General features: G+C 44.0%; 1 protein-coding gene across 2 annotated transcripts in view; it reads left to right on the top strand.

Moving 5' to 3' along the window:
- lrp2a (low density lipoprotein receptor-related protein 2a) overlaps window positions 1-17122 on the top strand; it is a 361142-nt gene that overhangs the window by 246422 nt on the left and 97598 nt on the right. For both annotated transcript variants that reach the window (XM_078552334.1, XM_078552333.1), the window contains exons 46-50: window positions 235-354; window positions 672-803; window positions 3228-3429; window positions 9919-10214; window positions 13643-14159. In XM_078552334.1, coding sequence (XP_078408460.1) covers window positions 235-354; window positions 672-803; window positions 3228-3429; window positions 9919-10214; window positions 13643-14159 — 1267 coding nt within the window. The remainder of the gene's footprint in view (window positions 1-234; window positions 355-671; window positions 804-3227; window positions 3430-9918; window positions 10215-13642; window positions 14160-17122) is intronic.

Raw genomic sequence — 17122 nt, 5'->3', positions numbered from 1 at the left:
CTATTTCTTGTTATCAATTACCAATATTCCAGTCAGATTTTCCACATCTTGTTTCCTCAGTAGCCAGCAACATGGCAATTTTTGGAATCTCTCTGCAAACCTCACCTCTTACAATTTCTTCACCGATATATTAAGGAACAATTAAGTAAAATTCTCTCCCTAATTGCATATGACTGCCACCTAGGAAGATTTTGGTCTGCTGATGTAAGTTTTAACTTTTTGATTCAATTTTAGCCACTGGAACTTGTGCAGAGGACGAGTTTCGCTGCTCATCTGGGCGCTGTATCCCAGCACACTGGTACTGTGATCGTGGAATAGATTGTGCTGATGGGTCTGATGAACCATCTACTTGTAGTAAGTATGATGCATAATTAAATATTGCCAACCAACTGACATTACTTGACTTTATATCTCATGTTATTTTTCACTTATTAACTTTCACAAGAAACAACCACAAAGAACAGTTGAAACCTGTGTGTATGGCTATGCCTTTTGGACTGAAACACATGGAAATACCCCCTATTAATAAGGAGAGGCATTCAACAACTTTCTCCACCCTTAATGAACTGACTTAGAAATGTAGAATTAAACTTCAATGTTTAATTTATTGTGATTCTGAAGGCTATATACTTTTACATTTTCACGCCTTGTCTGCTATATTATCTTCCTAGCTCACATGGAGCGCACTTGTTCAAGTCAACAGTTCAGGTGCGATAATGGCAGATGTATCCCCTCAGCCTGGATCTGTGATGGTGACAATGACTGCGGGGACATGAGTGATGAAGATCAAAGACATAGCTGTGGTAGGTGTCACCAACAGAATGATTGCATTCCATTCACTCATTAACAAACTCTGTCTCATGGGGCTGAACCTTCGGCTCAGCGAGCGGGGATGGGGCCCACTCACCGAGGCGTAAAATGACGCGGGATGACGTTGGACGTGAATCCTGATGTCACCGCGCGTCATTTGGATTTTCAGTTCGGCCGGCGTGCAGCCAAGTCTGCTGCGAGCCTGCCTAACTGTCAAAGGCCTGTTAAGGCCATTAATGAACTGATTAAAAACAAAAACAGAATTACCTGGAAAAACTCAGCAAGTCTGGCAGCATCGGCGGAGAAGAAATCAGTTAACGTTTCGAGCCTTCATGGCCCTTCGGCAGAACTGCAGCATAGTTTCAACAAGGGAGAAATATAAATTGGTTTAAGGTGGGTTGGGGGGGGGGGGGGAAGAGACACATTGAGGGTGTGGTGTGAGCAGATAATCAAAAGATGTCACAGACAAAAGGGTCAAAGAGGTGTTGAAGGTGGTGGTCTTTGTCTGAGAAAAGTGCTAATTAAGAATGGAAAACAGGATATTCAAAGTACAGCTCTAGCGGGGGTGGGGTGGAAAGACTAAAGGTTTTAGTTTTAGATTTAAAAATAATGGAAATAGGTGGGGAAAGAAGAATCTATATAAATTATTGAAAAAAAAGCGGGTGGGGGGGGAAAAGAAACGGGGTGGGGATGGGGGGAGGGGGAGTTTAAGATCTAAAGTTGTTGAATTCAATATTCAGCCCAGAGGGCTGTAAAGTGCCTAGTCAGAAGATGAGGTGCTGTTCCTCCAGTTTGCGTTGGGCTTCACTGGAACAATGCAGCAAGCCAAGGACAGACATGTTGGCAAGAGAACAGGGTGGAGTGTTAAAATGGCAAGCGACAGGGAGGTTTGGGTCTTTCTTGCGGACAGACCGCAGGTGTTCCGCAAAACGGTCGCCCAGTTTGCGTTTGGTCTCTCCAATGTAGAGGAGACCGCATTGGGAGCAACGAATGCAGTAGACTAAGTTAGGGGAAATGCAAGTGAAATGCTGCTTCACTTGAAAGGAGTGTTTGGGCCCTTGGATGGTGAGGAGAGAGGAAGTGAAGGGGCAGGTGTTGCATCTTCTGCGTGGGCATGGGGAGGTGCCATAAGTGGGGGTTGAGGAGTAGGGGGTGATGGAGGAGTGGACCAGGGTGTCCCGGAGGGAACGATCCCTATGGAATGCCGTCAAGGGGGGTGAAGGGAAGATGTGTTTGGTGGTGGCATCATGCTGGAGTTGGCGGAAATGGCGGAGGATGATCCTTTGAATGCGGAGGCTGGTGGGGTGATAAGTGAGGACAAGAGGGACCCTATCATGTTTCTGGGAAGGAGGAGAAGGCGTGAGGGAGGATGCGCGGGATATGGGCCGGACACGGTTGAGGGCCCTGTCAACGACCGTGGATGGAAAACCTCGGTTAAGGAAGAAGGAGGACATGTCAGAGGAGCTGTTTTTGAAGGTAGCGTCATCAGAACAGATGCGACGGATGAACTGATTAAGCCTATTGAGAAAGCTGCCCGTCCAACTTTAAGGTTGGTGGGCAGGCAAAGAGCCCAGGTGGCCTTCGCATTTTTCACGGAACCTCATCCACGGGCAGGATGAGGTTTCATGAAGGGTTTATAAATTGAATACATTTTTTCATTAAAGTTCATTGACATGTCCCAGCTCATGTGACACTGTCACATGAGGGGACATGTCTTAATTTTATTTTTTGTTCTTAAAGTTTTTGGAACTTAAGCTAATCTCCCTGAGGCAGCTCTGTGCATGAGTCAAGCAAGCACCCAAGGGCCCAAATTCAGGCAGTCTGCATGGCATTATTTTCTCCTCTAAGTAGACCTCCAGACATGAGCATCTGAAGCAAACATTCTGCCCTTTCCATGTGCAACCTATTTCACACCTATTTCAGGCCCCTTTTTCAAAATTCAATTGCAACTTAGCTTTTTTTAGATGCTTTGCTGCTGAACTACCTGTCTTTAAAGAGAACCTTGGAGACTGCCTTCTGAAAGTTCAGTTTCAGTTTGGTTTACCTTTATCGTGAAGCCAGGAGGAACAGAAATGCTGCTCCCAGCTCCACCTGAAACCAGCAGGACACTGCCAGCCAATACTCATCTCTTTTCCTGATTGGCTTCCCCTTCCCCCAGACTTTTCTAAGAAGACCAGTCATCTTGCTGCTCCCTGGGACTGATGAGCTGACTGGTGAGTTTCCATGCAAATAAACTTGGCAGGTCCTACCTACAGTCTCATTAAATACATGCAGGATATGCCACAATGGGATCACACCTTAATACAGACACAGTCCAGTTTCTACAGGTCAGTGTTGGGTATCTGACATTCTTGCAGTACAAAGTTGGGTTCGCTGATTAATTAACATCTTATTTACCTCAATGTGTTTTGTTTCAGTAAACCACAGCTGCACAGTTACAGAATTTACATGCGTAAACAGCCATCCTCCACAGAGAAGGTGCATCCCTAGGGCATGGGTTTGTGATGGAGATTCTGACTGTTTCGATGCTTTAGATGAACACCAGAATTGTACTCGGAGATCCTGCACCCTGACAGAATTCACATGTGACAATGGTCTCTGTGTTAGGAATTCATACAGGTTTGTTGCTAACAAAGAACTTGTGTATTTTTCTCCTTAATACTGTTTAATTTTTCTGAGAAGGTTTTGGGGAATCAAAGTATTGCAAGACATAATGGATGGAAGAAATGGTTGCAATAACATAAAAATCCCTCCAATTGATAATTTAATTTTTTAAACAAAGTTGATGAATTGAGGCACCAAGCTTATTTAAGACCAGAAGGTCATTGGCTTTTATTTTTGTTTTATTTGTTATTTCTTTATCAGGTTGCTTGTTTACCCACTGGTAGATCACAGGTGAAGCCTGCAATAAAAGAAGTTTCATAGATTTTATTGGAGTGATTAGTGATACAGCAGTAATATGAGCTTTCTAATCCCACTTCCTCAAGTGTTTATAAGGTTAAAGCAGCCTTGTGTGCCAAAAGAGGGGATTAGTGCCAAGATTAGGGGAATAAGATTAAGCCCTATATTTCCTATCTTGTTTGGGCCTTTTGTTTTGCATTTGTAATTGTTCTAAACTTCCACTGTGACATTTGTATTTCTGAGAAATAGTGTGGATGCAAAACGTATTCACCACTTCCAGAATGCTAATCACAAATTGCTGCCCCAGCAGCTGTACTAGCAAAGGACTGAAATCCCAACCAAAAAGGATGAAACTTTAGATTCTAGATGTAACTGCTCCTGACACTAGCCTCTGTTCAGTGGCCTTGTTGTTCCAAATGTCAGCCAGATTTCACAGGCGTGCATAGATGCTTGTATTTCATGACTAAATGAAATGTTGCAGTATCATTGTCCCTTCCATTTGCCAGTTCTTGCTAAAGCTTATTATTTAGCTATGAAATGGTGGGCAGTGATTGAGTGGAGCCTTTTCCTTTAGATATATTTATGAAAAAAAGTACAATAGTGTGAAAGCATCTGCCCAGTTTTTGAAAAGATAGAATAGTCACTGGCCTGGACTTTGCAGCCAGTGGCACCATTCACTTCAAAAGAAGCTGCCCACAAAGTTTTAGCAGGTTCTAGAGTGCAGGCTTTCTCTTTTCCAATGTAAATTGGAATTCTGTGCCTTCTGGAAGGGATCTGTGATATTCTGGAATAGGGCAGAGAACAGGAAGGCTAATCAATCAATCAGATTGAAGAATTTTCAGAGTTGGCAAAGCAAGAAGTAAAATGCAGGACATATAAGTACTCATGTTGAACAGCACTTGGAGGAAGCACTGAGGGTGGCAAGGGTGCAGAATGGATTGGGGACTTCAATGACCATCACCAAGAGTGGCTCAGTAGCGCCACTACTGACCGAGCTGGCCGAGTCCTAAAGGGCATTGCTGCTAGACTGCATCTGCGTCAGGTGGTGAGGCAACCAACATGAGGGAAAAGCATGCTTGACCTCATCCTCACCATCCTGTTGGTCGCAGATTCATCTCTCCATGACAGCATCGGTTGGAGTAACCATCACACAACCCTTGTGGAGATGAAGCCCCGTGTTCACCTTGAGGATACCCTCCATTGTATTGTGTGGCACTATCACCGTGCTAAGTGGGGCAGATTTTGAACAGATCTAGCAACTCAACTGGGCCTTCGTGAGGCGCTGTGGGCTATCAGCAGCAGCAGAACTGTACTCAACCACAATCTTTAACCTCATGCCGGGCATATCCCCCACTCTACCATTACCACCAAGCCAGGGGATCAATGAAGTTCAATTAAGAGTACAGGAGGGCATGCCAGGAGCAGCACCAGGCATACCTAAAAATGAGGTGTCAACCTGGTGAAGCTACAACACAGGACGGCTTGCATGCCAAACAACATAAGCAGCAAGTGATAGACGGAGCTAAGCGATCCCACAACCAACGTATCAGATCTAAGCTCTGCAGTCCTGCCACATCTAGTCATGAATGGTGGTGGACAATTAAACAACTCACTAGAGGAAGAGGCTCCACAAATATCTCCACTCTCACTGATGGGAGAGCCCAGCACATCAGTGCAAAAGATAAGGCTGAAGCATTTGCTACAATCTTCAGCCAGAAGTGCTGAGTGGATGATCCATCTCAGCCTCCTCTGGAGGTCCCGATGCCAGTCATCAGCCAATTCGATTCACTCCACGTGATATCAAGGAACGGCTGAAGGCACTGGATAATGCAAAGGCTATGGGCCCTGACAATATTCCGGCAATAGTACGGAAGACTTGTGCTCCGGAACTTGCTGCACCCCTAGCCAAGCTATTCCAGTACAGCTACAACACTGGCATCTACCCAGCTATGTGGAAAATAACCCAGGTATGTCCTGTACACAAAAAGCAGGAGAAATCCAATCTGGCCAATTACCGCCTCATCAGTCTACTCTCCATTATCAGTAAAGTAATGGAAGGGGTCATCAACAGTGCTATCAAGCGGCACTTGCTTAGCAATAACCTGTTCACTGATGCCCAGTTTGGGTTCTGTCCTCCATCTGAGGAGGGTCACTCCGCTCCTGGCCTCATTACGGTCTTGGTTCAAACATGAACAAAACAGCTGAACTCCAGAGAGTGACTGTCCCTGATGTCAAGGCCGCATTTGACTGAGTGTGCCATCAAGGACCCCTAGCAACACTGGAGTGAATGGGAATCAGGGGGAATACTCTCCACTGATTGGAGTCATACCTAGCACAAAGGAAGATGGTTGTGGTTGTTGGAGGTCAGTCATCTTAGCTCCAGGAGATCGCTGCAGGAGTTCCTCAGGATAGTGTCCTAGGCTCAACCATCTTCAGCTGCTTCATCAATGACCTTCCTTCCATCATAAGTGGGGATATTCGTTGATAATTGCACAATGTTCAGTACCATTCATGACTCCTCAGATACTGAAGCAGTCTATGTCCAAATGCTCCAAGACCTGGACAATATCCAGGCTTGGGCTGACAAGTGACAAGTAACATTTGCGCCGCACAAGTGCCAGGCAATGACTATCTCCAACAAGAGAGAATCTTAACCATCGCCCCTTGATGTTCAATGGCATTACCATCACTGAATCCCCCACTGTCAACATCCTGAGGTTACCATTGACCAGAAACTGAACTGGACAAACCATATAAATACTGTGGCTACAAGAGGCTAGGAACCCTACAACAAGTAACTCACCTCCTGACTCCCAAAGCCTGTCCACAATTTACAAGGCACAAGTCAGGAATGTGATGGAATACTCCCCATTTTCCTGGATGAGTGCAGCTCCTACAATACTCAAGAAGCTTGACACCATCCAGGACAAAGCAACCTGCTTGATTAGCACCACATCCACAGCATTCATTCCCCCCGACACACAGTACCAGCAATGTGTACCATCTACAAGATGCACTGCAGGAACTCACCAAGGCTCCTTAAACAGCACCTTTCAAACCCATGACCACTACCATCTAGAAGGACAAGGGCAGCAGATAGATTGGAACACCACCACCTGGAAGTTCCCCTCCAAGTCACTCACCATCCTGACTTGGAAATATATCACCGTTCCTTCACTGGTGCGGGGTCAAAATCCTGGAACTCTCTTCCTAACAGCACTGTGGGTGTATGTACACCATAGGGACTGCAGCAGTTCAATAAGACGGCTCACCACCACCTTCTCAAGGGCAATTAGGGATGGGCAATACATGCTGACCTAGTCAGCGAAGCCCACATCCTATGAATGAATTTTTAAAAAATCCCTCTGGGAAGTTCCCAGGTAAGGGTTTGTACAGCAATTGCCCAGAAGTTCACACATCATCCGGACAATTGCGCCGCACTGGGAACCATCCGAATATGCAGCTTAAATCGCAAACTTCAGATGGTTCCACCAGGGCTCCATCAATAGTTACTCAGAAAAAGTTAGAATAGGAACTAAAACCTCCTTTAACTTCTGGGTACCTATTGAAAAGACCCAGACCGACCCCACGGGACTCCACCCATCCCGCCCCCAAACCCGACTCCCAACACCCACACCTCCCCCGTCCAACAACCCCAACCCCCCCAACCTCTGAACCCCCATTCCTCTGACTTACAACAGCCCCAACCCTCCCCACTTCCAAAACCCCACCCTAACCTCCAAACCCAACCCCCTGACCTCCGATCCTCCACATCCCCGATCTCCAATCCCCCACCTTTGACCTCCGATCCCCCAACCCCACAATATCCGAACTCCATCCCTCTGACCTCCAACAAACCCAACCCTCCCAAACTCCGAACCCCCACCCTGACCTCCAAAACCCCACCCCCCGACCTCTGATCCCCCACATCCCTGACCTCCAATCCCCCACGTCTGACCTCCAATCCCCCGCCCCTCAAACCTCCGATCCCCCCATTCCCTCCGATCTTCCACTCCCCTGACCTCTGACACCCCTCGCCCCCTGGCCTCCAACTCCACCGCCCCCCCCCAGACCTCATACCACCCCCCACAATGACATCCAACCACCCTGTCATCCCCGTCCTCCAACACCCTCCCCGCCCCCCTGAACTTTTGACTGACCTCAGCCCCTGAACCTGGACAGCCACCCCAACCAACGGACTTCTGACCTCCCCCCGCACCCTGACCTTGGACCCCCCCCACACAAACCCCCCTCTCCTCCGACCTCCCCCCAAGACCTTTGACTCGCACCCGCCCCCTCTGGACCTCAGAACCTCACCACGACGACCCTCCTGGACCTTGGAACCCCCACCCAACATCCTCCCTGGACTTCAGACTCCACCCCACATCCTCCCTGGACGTCAGACCCCCCCCCCACCGCCCCCCGGACCTCCGACCCATCCCCCCCACCACGATTCCCTTGGACCTCGGACCCCCAACCCCCACCCCACCCCCATACCTCGGACCCCCTTATGGCCCCCAATCCCCATCGCCCCAAAACCTCTGACCACCACCCCCCATCCCCCAGACTTCCAACCGACCCCGCACTCCCCCAGACCTCCAACGTACTCCCCCACCCCGGACACCCTCACTCCCCAAATCCTGTCCATGTACCTTATATACTTATCTTCCCCCTGTCGCTTTTCCTGGCCCTTTAAACTTACCTGCTTTACAGCAGTAAGTGCTGTAACAAAGGGGGCGTGGCCACTTTGAATTCGCTAGAGCTACACCTTGCGAGGAGCCTTTCGATGCAGGCCCCAAGCAGCTCCGGTGAACAGAAGTGTCAATGTAATTTTCAAGACCAGGTATGTAGGCATTTATTTCTTCTAATTTCTGTGGGCCAGCACTTTCCGACTCTAGTCAGAAGTTACTATGAATGCTGATATTCTGCGTAAGAGGTAGTTACATGCTGATCAGATCAATTTGAATTTTGGCACAATTCAGACTTCAAATTGCTATTTCTCTTCAAAGTGATAATCATAGACACAAATTGAATTGATACATCGCCAAATTTAAATTAGTTTAAATTAACACAAATAGTTGGTGTTAGGGGAAGTAGTTAAAGATGGTTTGTTCCCAGTGCTTATTTCCAGTGAAATTATTGATGATTGATCACTTCCTCAAGAAAATGTACTGATTTGTACACATCCTTGGAGTCTTTTTTTAGCTAAATCCTCATTTTCTATGTTTGTTTTGATACCTATACATCTACAGATTCTTCACTGGTTTAGTATTGGGATATTTTTAATTCCCAGATGATCTAGTGCAAATCATCTCCACTCTAGTCTTATTTGTGCATACTTTGATCAACATTATTTCTGCTTTGGATATTTTGAATCTGAACAGGAATCCTGAGTATGGACTGTTTTGAGTGGCCAATGGTTTGAGCAACCAATGCATCGAAACCGGAAACGCATATTCAGTACTGTTTTATTAATTAAGAAATTTTAGGAGCAAGGAATAGCCATTTGTCCAAACAAGTTCTTAAACCCATCTATTCACCTTCTCAATACATTCTCCAATCCTTTCTTTCGTCAGTTCAGACTGCTTTTTGAATCTATAAATGGTATTCATTTCAATGCCTTTCTTTGATACAGAATTATTCTGATGCTTTATTACAAGTACTCTTTCTGACTTACCTTCTTAACCTCCTCATTTTTAAGATTTTCCCTGGTATTTGAACTGATCGCCATGCCAAACAATTTGGCTGGACTAACTTTATCATTCCTTTACACAATATTAAATTCTTAAGTTAGATCAGAACAATGTTTTCTTTTTCATCAAAGAGAAAAGCCCAACTCACTTAATATTTCCTTATAACTTCAATTCCTGAAGTCTGAAATAATCCAGTTTGCTTAACTCTTTACCTTTTCAAGCTAATAATATCTCCTTCAGAAAATTGGGTGACCAGAACTAAGCGATTCATTCCAGGTTGGATCAGACCAATGCCTTGCTTAAGAACAAAATCATGTCACTTTCCTTGATTCCATCCCTTTGCTATTGAAATGGAGTATATTTTATGGGCTGCAGTGAAATTGAGTGTTATAGCTGAGATTCAAAGGAGGGTGAAGTATGAAAGCAAACAATTTAATTGTGCACCATAAATAATTTAGCAGTAGCATAATTACAGTTAGCATTTTCAATATTTAATGCCTAATTTTGACCACAGATGCGACCGACGCAATGACTGTGGCGATGGTACTGATGAACGAGGATGTAGGTACCAACCTTGTGCCCAGCACCAGTATACGTGTCAGAATGGCCACTGCATTTCACAGTTATGGGTCTGTGATGGTGATAATGATTGTGGAGATAGATCTGATGAGATGGAACACCTGTGTGTCACCTCTGAGCCAACGTGCCCTTCACATCATTTCAAATGTGACAATGGAGGTTGTATTGAAAGTGGCAAGGTGTGCAATGAAGTGGACGATTGCTCTGATAATAGTGATGAGAAAACATGTGGTATGTATTTAGTTTTAAGAACCTTTTTTTGATTTTGAACCTGCTGTTTATCAACATAATTAATGTAGCTGGAAAAGTGGTGAAAGGGCTGTAGGATATCAACTGCATCACCCCATGTATTTTTCAAATAAGTTTGCAGCAGCATATTAAGATATAAACAGCTTTCACATTTTGTCACAACTATAATAAGAAGAATGAGTCAAATTCAAAGGACTGGTGATTCTTTTATCACTTACATTGTTGTTACCTGTCCCTTGATTCGAAGATGGTATCTACTCTGGGTTGTGAGTTTCTGCCATGGGTCTTCATGTGACTAAACAAGCTGATTCTTGACCTGCAGATTTTTGGGCACATGCAGCAGAATTTTTGATTGAATTTTTTGAGGAGGTGACCAGGTGTGTAGATGAGGGTAGTGCAGTTGATGTAGTTTATATGGATTTCAGCAAAGCCTTTGACAAGGTCCCACATGGGAGACTTATAAAGAAGGCAAATGTACATAGGATACAGGGTAATTTGATAAGCTGGATTCAAAATTGGCTTAGTTGTAGGGGACAGAGAGTGATGACAGAAGGATGCTTTAGTGACTGGAAGCCAGTGTCCAGTGGCGTACCACAGGGATCTGTGCTGGATCCATTATTCATCATTTATATAAATGACATAGATGACTATGTGGGGGGTAGGATTAATAAGTTTGCGGATGACACAAAGATTAGCCGGGTGGTTAACAGTGAGGTTGAGAGTCTTGGGCTACAGGAAGATATAGACGGGATGGTCAAATGGGCAGATAAGTGGCAGATGGAATTTAACCCTGAAAAGTGTGAGGTGATACACTTTGGAAGGAGTAATTTGACAAGGAAGTATTCAATGAATGGCATGACACTGGGAAATTTTGAGGAGCAAAGGGACCTTGGCGCGTGTGTCCATAGATCTCTGAAGGCGGAGAGGCATGTTAGTGGGGTGGTGAAAAAGGCATATGGGACACTTGCCTTTATCAATTGAGGCATAGATTACAAAAGTAGGAAGGTCATGTTGGAGTTGTTTAGAACCTTAATGAGGCCACAGCTGGAGCACTGTGTGCAGTTCTGGTCGTCACGTTATAGGAAGGATGTGATTGCATTTGGAGGGGGTGCAGAGGCGATTCACCAGGATGTTGCCTGGGATGAAACAGTTAAGCTATGAAGAGAGGTTGGATAGACCTGGGTTGTTTTTGTTGGAGCAGAGAAGACTGAGTGGCGACCTGATCGAGATGTACAAGATTATGAGGGGCATGGACAGGGTGGATAGGGAGCAGCTGTTCCCCTTAGTTGAAGGGTCAGTCACGAGGGGACATAAGTTCAAGGTGAGGGGCAGGAGGTTTAGGGGGGATGTGCGGAAAAACTTTTTTACCCAGAGGGTGGTGACGGTCTGGAATGCACTGCCTGGGAGGGCGGTGGAGACGGGTTGCCTCACATACTTTAAAAAGTACCTGGATGAGCACTTGGCACGTCATAACATTCAAGGCTATGGGCCAAGTGCTGGTAAATGGGATTAGGCAGGTAGGTTAGGTGTTTCTCATGTGTCGGCGCAGACTCGATGGGCCGAAGGGCCTCTTCTGCACTGTGAGATTCTGTGATTCTGAGAATATTCCACGAGATAGTGGATCCGGCGTGCAGGATTTGTTTCCTTTTCTTTCCTTCTTTGTCGCCGCTCTGCCTCATCATTAAGGTGTTTGGACTGAAAGCTTGATGGACCAGTTGTCAGCATTTTGAACAATTGGTAGCAAGCTGCTCCCAGTCATTAATGTCAACACTGTCGCACTTCAGTGAAAGCTTCAGGGTGTCTTTGAAGCATTTTCTTTGTTCTCCCTTGGAACGCTACCCATTTGAGAGTTGATAAACAGGATCTGGCAGTGAGATGCTTTTCGGCTATCCAGACACAATGTGCAGTTCATGGGGTGTGGGTATCGCTGGCTAGGCCAGCATTTATTGCCCATCCCTAATTACCCTTGAATGTGGTGGCCAATAAATGCTGGCCTAGCAGGTGATGCCCACACCCCATGAATGAATAAATAAAAAAAATGTCATGCTGCACTATAATTGTTGATTGAAATTTTGCCTTTTAATTTTTTTTTTCTTCTTGCTAATTTCTGCCACCTCTCTCCACTCTTTTCCTTGCTGAGGTATGATGCTACAGGTATTAAGCATACATTCATGTGATCACTCTTAATGTGTGAAGAGTCTGTGTGCCATGAGAGCTTGCTTGGCTGACATCACAACCAAACTGCATCCCCCCTGTCCTCACCCATTCTACACTCTCCAAAAGGAGATTTCTGATACAGATCAGAAATGGAAAGCTTGACTAATTTTCTATCACTATCCCAGAGCAATATGCCAATTAGAACGCCCTAGTCCCAACTCCACCCTAAGTTGAAATCAGTTAGTTCAATATTAATTTGGAATTGAATCTGAACGCCTCTGGCCTCTACAGCTGAATTATGTGAGCCACTATTTTATTTTAAGATGTTTTAAATATTTCTCCTTCTCACTGGAACTGGTCAGATGAAGGCCATTTGGCTTATCCACTCCTATATAATCCATTGTTCCTGTTCCCTTTTGGGTTGCAACTTTGGATGGATATATGGGGAGGCGATGGCATAGTGGTATTGTCACTGGACTAGTATTCTAGAGACCCAAGGTAATGCTCTGGGGACCCAGGTTTGAATCCCACCACGGCAGATGGTGGAATTTGCATTCAATAAAAATCTGGAATTAAAAGTCTAATGATGACCATGGAACCATTGTCGATTGTTGTAAAAAGCCATCTGGCTCACTAATGCCCTTTAGGGAAGGAAATCTGCTGTCCTTACCTGGTCTGGCCTACATGTGACTCCAGATTCTTATAAAATGTTCTTTGAATTAGGGATGGGCAATAAATGCTGGCCTAGCCAGTGATACCCACATCCAATGAATATATTTTAAAAATTCTTGGAGGTTTTATCTAATTACTTACTGCCTCCAATTGCCCTGCCCAGTCAAACAACATTTTCCCCTCATCTCCTTTTTATTTTTAATTAATAAACAAAAGTGTTCAAAGAAAATGGAAAAAAAATCAGGGCTTTTGTATAAGCTACTTTTATATGAACATTTAATTTCGTACTATTTAAGGATAATTCACTTTATTGCACGTTTCAAATATTACATTTGTTTTAGAGTGGCAGGCCCCTCATTGAAGTGATTTTAATTTTGGAATAAGTTGTAGTACTGTATCTTTATCTTAATACCTTTATCTGGCAATTTTACAAATCAAAAATTACTTTTATCTTTGAATTTCATTTACCCCTCTGTTTCATAAGGACAGCTTGTAAATGCAGTAAACCATTCTATAGGAAGGTATTTGGGCTTTGACTTGTCACATTGTTCATTTTGCCTTTAATTATCATGTTTTTACAGGCGTTGACGAATGTAGTGATCCTGCACTGAATCACTGTACACACACCTGCACCAATACATTGACCAGTTTCTTCTGCACTTGTAACCCTGGCTACCTCCTCATGGAAGATGGACAGACTTGTGAAGACCTTGATGAATGCAATGTAACACCGAGTGTTTGCAGCCAGATTTGTGAAAACACAGAGGGTTCCTATATTTGCAAATGTGCCCCAGGACATCTTCGGGAACCTGATGGGAAAAGTTGTCGCCAAAACAGCAATATTGCTCCTTATCTCCTCTTCAGTAATCGCTACTATATACGTAATCTCTCTGTTGATGGGGAATTTTACACTCTTGTGCAACAAGGACTCATCAATGTGGTGGCATTGGACTTCGACAGAGTTGAGCAAAGGTTGTACTGGTTTGACTTAGGCCGAAGAATTATTGAGCGAATGTTCCTGAATGGAACCAAAAAGGAGACTGTTATTAACCATGATCTGTTTGGTGCAGAAGGCCTGGCTGTTGACTGGGTTGGAAGGTAAGATAACCTATCAGTTGACACTGCTTGGAGGTCTTATGGTTTTTACTATTTTCAAACTTCTATGCACTAAAATCAGACTTTGCAATAACCAATTTTAATTTAACCCAGACTTTTAGGAATTAAAGCATTTTTTATTAGTCCAATGTTTGGAGTAAGTAAAGGTTAGCAATGACACTTTGTGTCCCATCTCAAATGAATATAATAGGCACTATTCAGTTTAAAATTACATTATCAGACCAAAATCTCATTTAAATTATATGGTGAGTGTAGCCAGTGGCTGTGGACAACAAAGGCTGTGAAAGTTGTTTCATGTTATCGGATGTAGCTTCAGCTTAATCTGCAATGGGTTACTGTATAGGTGCAACCTTTGTGATACTTCTATAGGAACATATTTATATTTTCAAATTTTTAAATATCCTTGGGGAAAGTGCTGAAATCCTTATGAAGGAGAAAGATGCAATAGAATTCAACCCAGAGTAAATAAAGTAAAGAAAATCTAAATATTTGAAGGTGACCTAAAGATAGCATTTACCTTTAGTAGTGAGTCTCAAGTGTTGTATGCTGCAGGCTTCTAATTTGTTTTGATCAAGAGTGGGTTGAGGCCACCAATGTGGTATGTACATTGTTGGTTTACATGAAACTTATTCAGATCTTGGTGAAATAAATAGCTAGAAACAAAAAAGGTAAATTCAACAGATTCTGCATTCCCATAAGTGAATGATGGTTGTAGGGAGCACAAATTGCAGATAGGGTGCCACCATATCAGTTTTCTTGCCTTTCTTTCTTTTGAATGCAGCTTTCCAATTGGAGCATAGGATCACCGAATTTACCCTAAAATTCCAAACATAGAAACATAGAAGCAAGGGTAGGTCATTTGGCCCTTCGAGCCTGCCACACCATCGATACAATCATGGCTGATCCTCTATCTGAACGCCATATCCCCGCTCTCTCCTATACCCCTAGATGCCTTTCAAGTCTAGAAATGTATCTATTTCCTTCTTAAAAATGTTCAGTGACTTGGCCTCCCCAGCTTTCTGTGGTAGAGAATTCCATTGGCTCACCATCATCTGAGTGAAGGAGTTTCTTCTCATCTCGGCCCTAAATAGCCTACCCAATATCCTAAGATTGCGACCCCTTGTTCTAGACACCCCCAACCCGAGGAAACATCAGCCCTGCATACAGTCTGTCCCACCCCGTCAGAATTTTATACGTTTATACGAATGAGAGATCCCCTCTCATTCTCCCAAACTCCAGTGAATACAAGCCTAGTCAGCCCAACCTCTCCTCATATGACAATACTGCCATCCCAGGAGTCAATTTGGTGAACCTTCGCTATGCTAAGTATATCCTTTCTTAGGTAAGGAGACCAAAACTGTGCACAATACTCCAGTGTGTGGTCTTACCAAGGCCCTGTACTCAAGTCCTCTTACAATGAAGGCCATCACACCATTTGCCTTATGAACTGCTTGCTGCACCTGCTTGCTTGCTTTCAGTGATTTGTGTACAAGGACACCCAGGCCTCTTTGTACATCAACATTTCCCAATCTATCATCATTTAAATAATACTCTGCCATTCTGTTTTTCCTACCAAAGTGGAAGCTTCACACTTATCCACGACATACTGCATCTGCCATATATTTTCCCACTCTCTCAACTTGTCTAAATTGCCTTGAAGCCTCTTAACATCCTCCTCACCACTCACATTCCCATCTAATTTTGTGTCATCAGCAAAATTACATTAGGTTCTATCATCCAAATCATTGATATATATTGTGAATAGCTGGAGCCCAAGCACTGACCCCTGCGGTACCCCACCTGTCACCAGCTGCCATCCCAAAAAAGACCAGTTTATTCGTATTCTCTTGTCTGCTAACCAATTCTCAACCCATGCCAATATTACCCACAATCCCATAAGCTTTAATATTGCACATTAACCTCTTATGCGGGATTTTAGCAAAAGCCTTCTGGAAATCCAAATACACCACATCCACTGGTTCTCCCTTATCTATTCTGCTAGTTACGTCCTCAAAAAAACTCCAGTAGGTTTGTCAAACATGACTTCCCTTTTATAAATCCATGTTGACTTTGTCTAATCTCATTAATAATTTTGAAGTGTCCTGTTATCACATTTTTTATAATAGACTAGCATTTTCCCTACCACTGATGTTAGGCGGATCATTCTGTAATTAGTTCCCTGTTTTTCTCCTCCCTCCTTTTTTAAATAGTGGGGTTACATTTGCCACCTTTCAATCTGCCGGGACTGTTCCAGAATCTAGAGAATTTTGGAAGATGATAACCAACGCATCCACTATTTCCATGGTTACCTCCTTTAGTACCCTGGGAGGTAAATTATCAGGCCCTGGGGATTTATCGGCTTTCAGTCCCATTAATTTCTCGAACACTGGTTTTTAGTACTACTAATTTCCTTCAATTCCTCCTTCTCACTAGACCCTCGATTCCCTATTATTTCTGGGAAGCTATTTGTGTCTTCCTCCGTGAAGCCAGAACTGAAGTAGTTGTTTAATCGCTCTGTCATTTCCTTGTTCTCTGTTATAAATTCTCCCATTCTGGACTGTAAGGGACCTACATTTGTCTTCACCAGTCTTTTTCTTCTTCCACACTTATAGAAAATTTTACAGTCCTCTTTCGTGTTCCTTGCAAGTTTACTCTCATACTCTATTTTTCCCCTCTTAATCAATCTCTTGGTCCTCCTTTGCTGAATTCTAAACTGCTGTCAATCCTCAGGCTTGCTACTTTTTCTAGCAGCTTTATATGGCTCCTCTTTGGATTTAATACTATCCTTAATTTCTTTTGTTAGCCATGGTTAGGCCACTTTTCCTGTTGTGTTTTTGCGCCAGAAAGGAATGTATAACTGTTGCAATGCCAAGAAGGGTATGGAAAAAGCGGACAAAAATGGCCAGATGGCAGAAAAGCCAGAAGGAGAAAACATCAGTCGACCT

The sequence above is a fragment of the Cetorhinus maximus genome, chromosome 11 (genome assembly GCF_964194155.1).
Source record: "Cetorhinus maximus chromosome 11, sCetMax3.hap1.1, whole genome shotgun sequence".
Taxonomy (NCBI): Eukaryota; Metazoa; Chordata; class Chondrichthyes; order Lamniformes; family Cetorhinidae; genus Cetorhinus; species Cetorhinus maximus.
The sequence above is the reverse complement of the archived record's forward strand: the minus strand, read 5'-3'. Positions and strand labels throughout refer to the sequence as shown.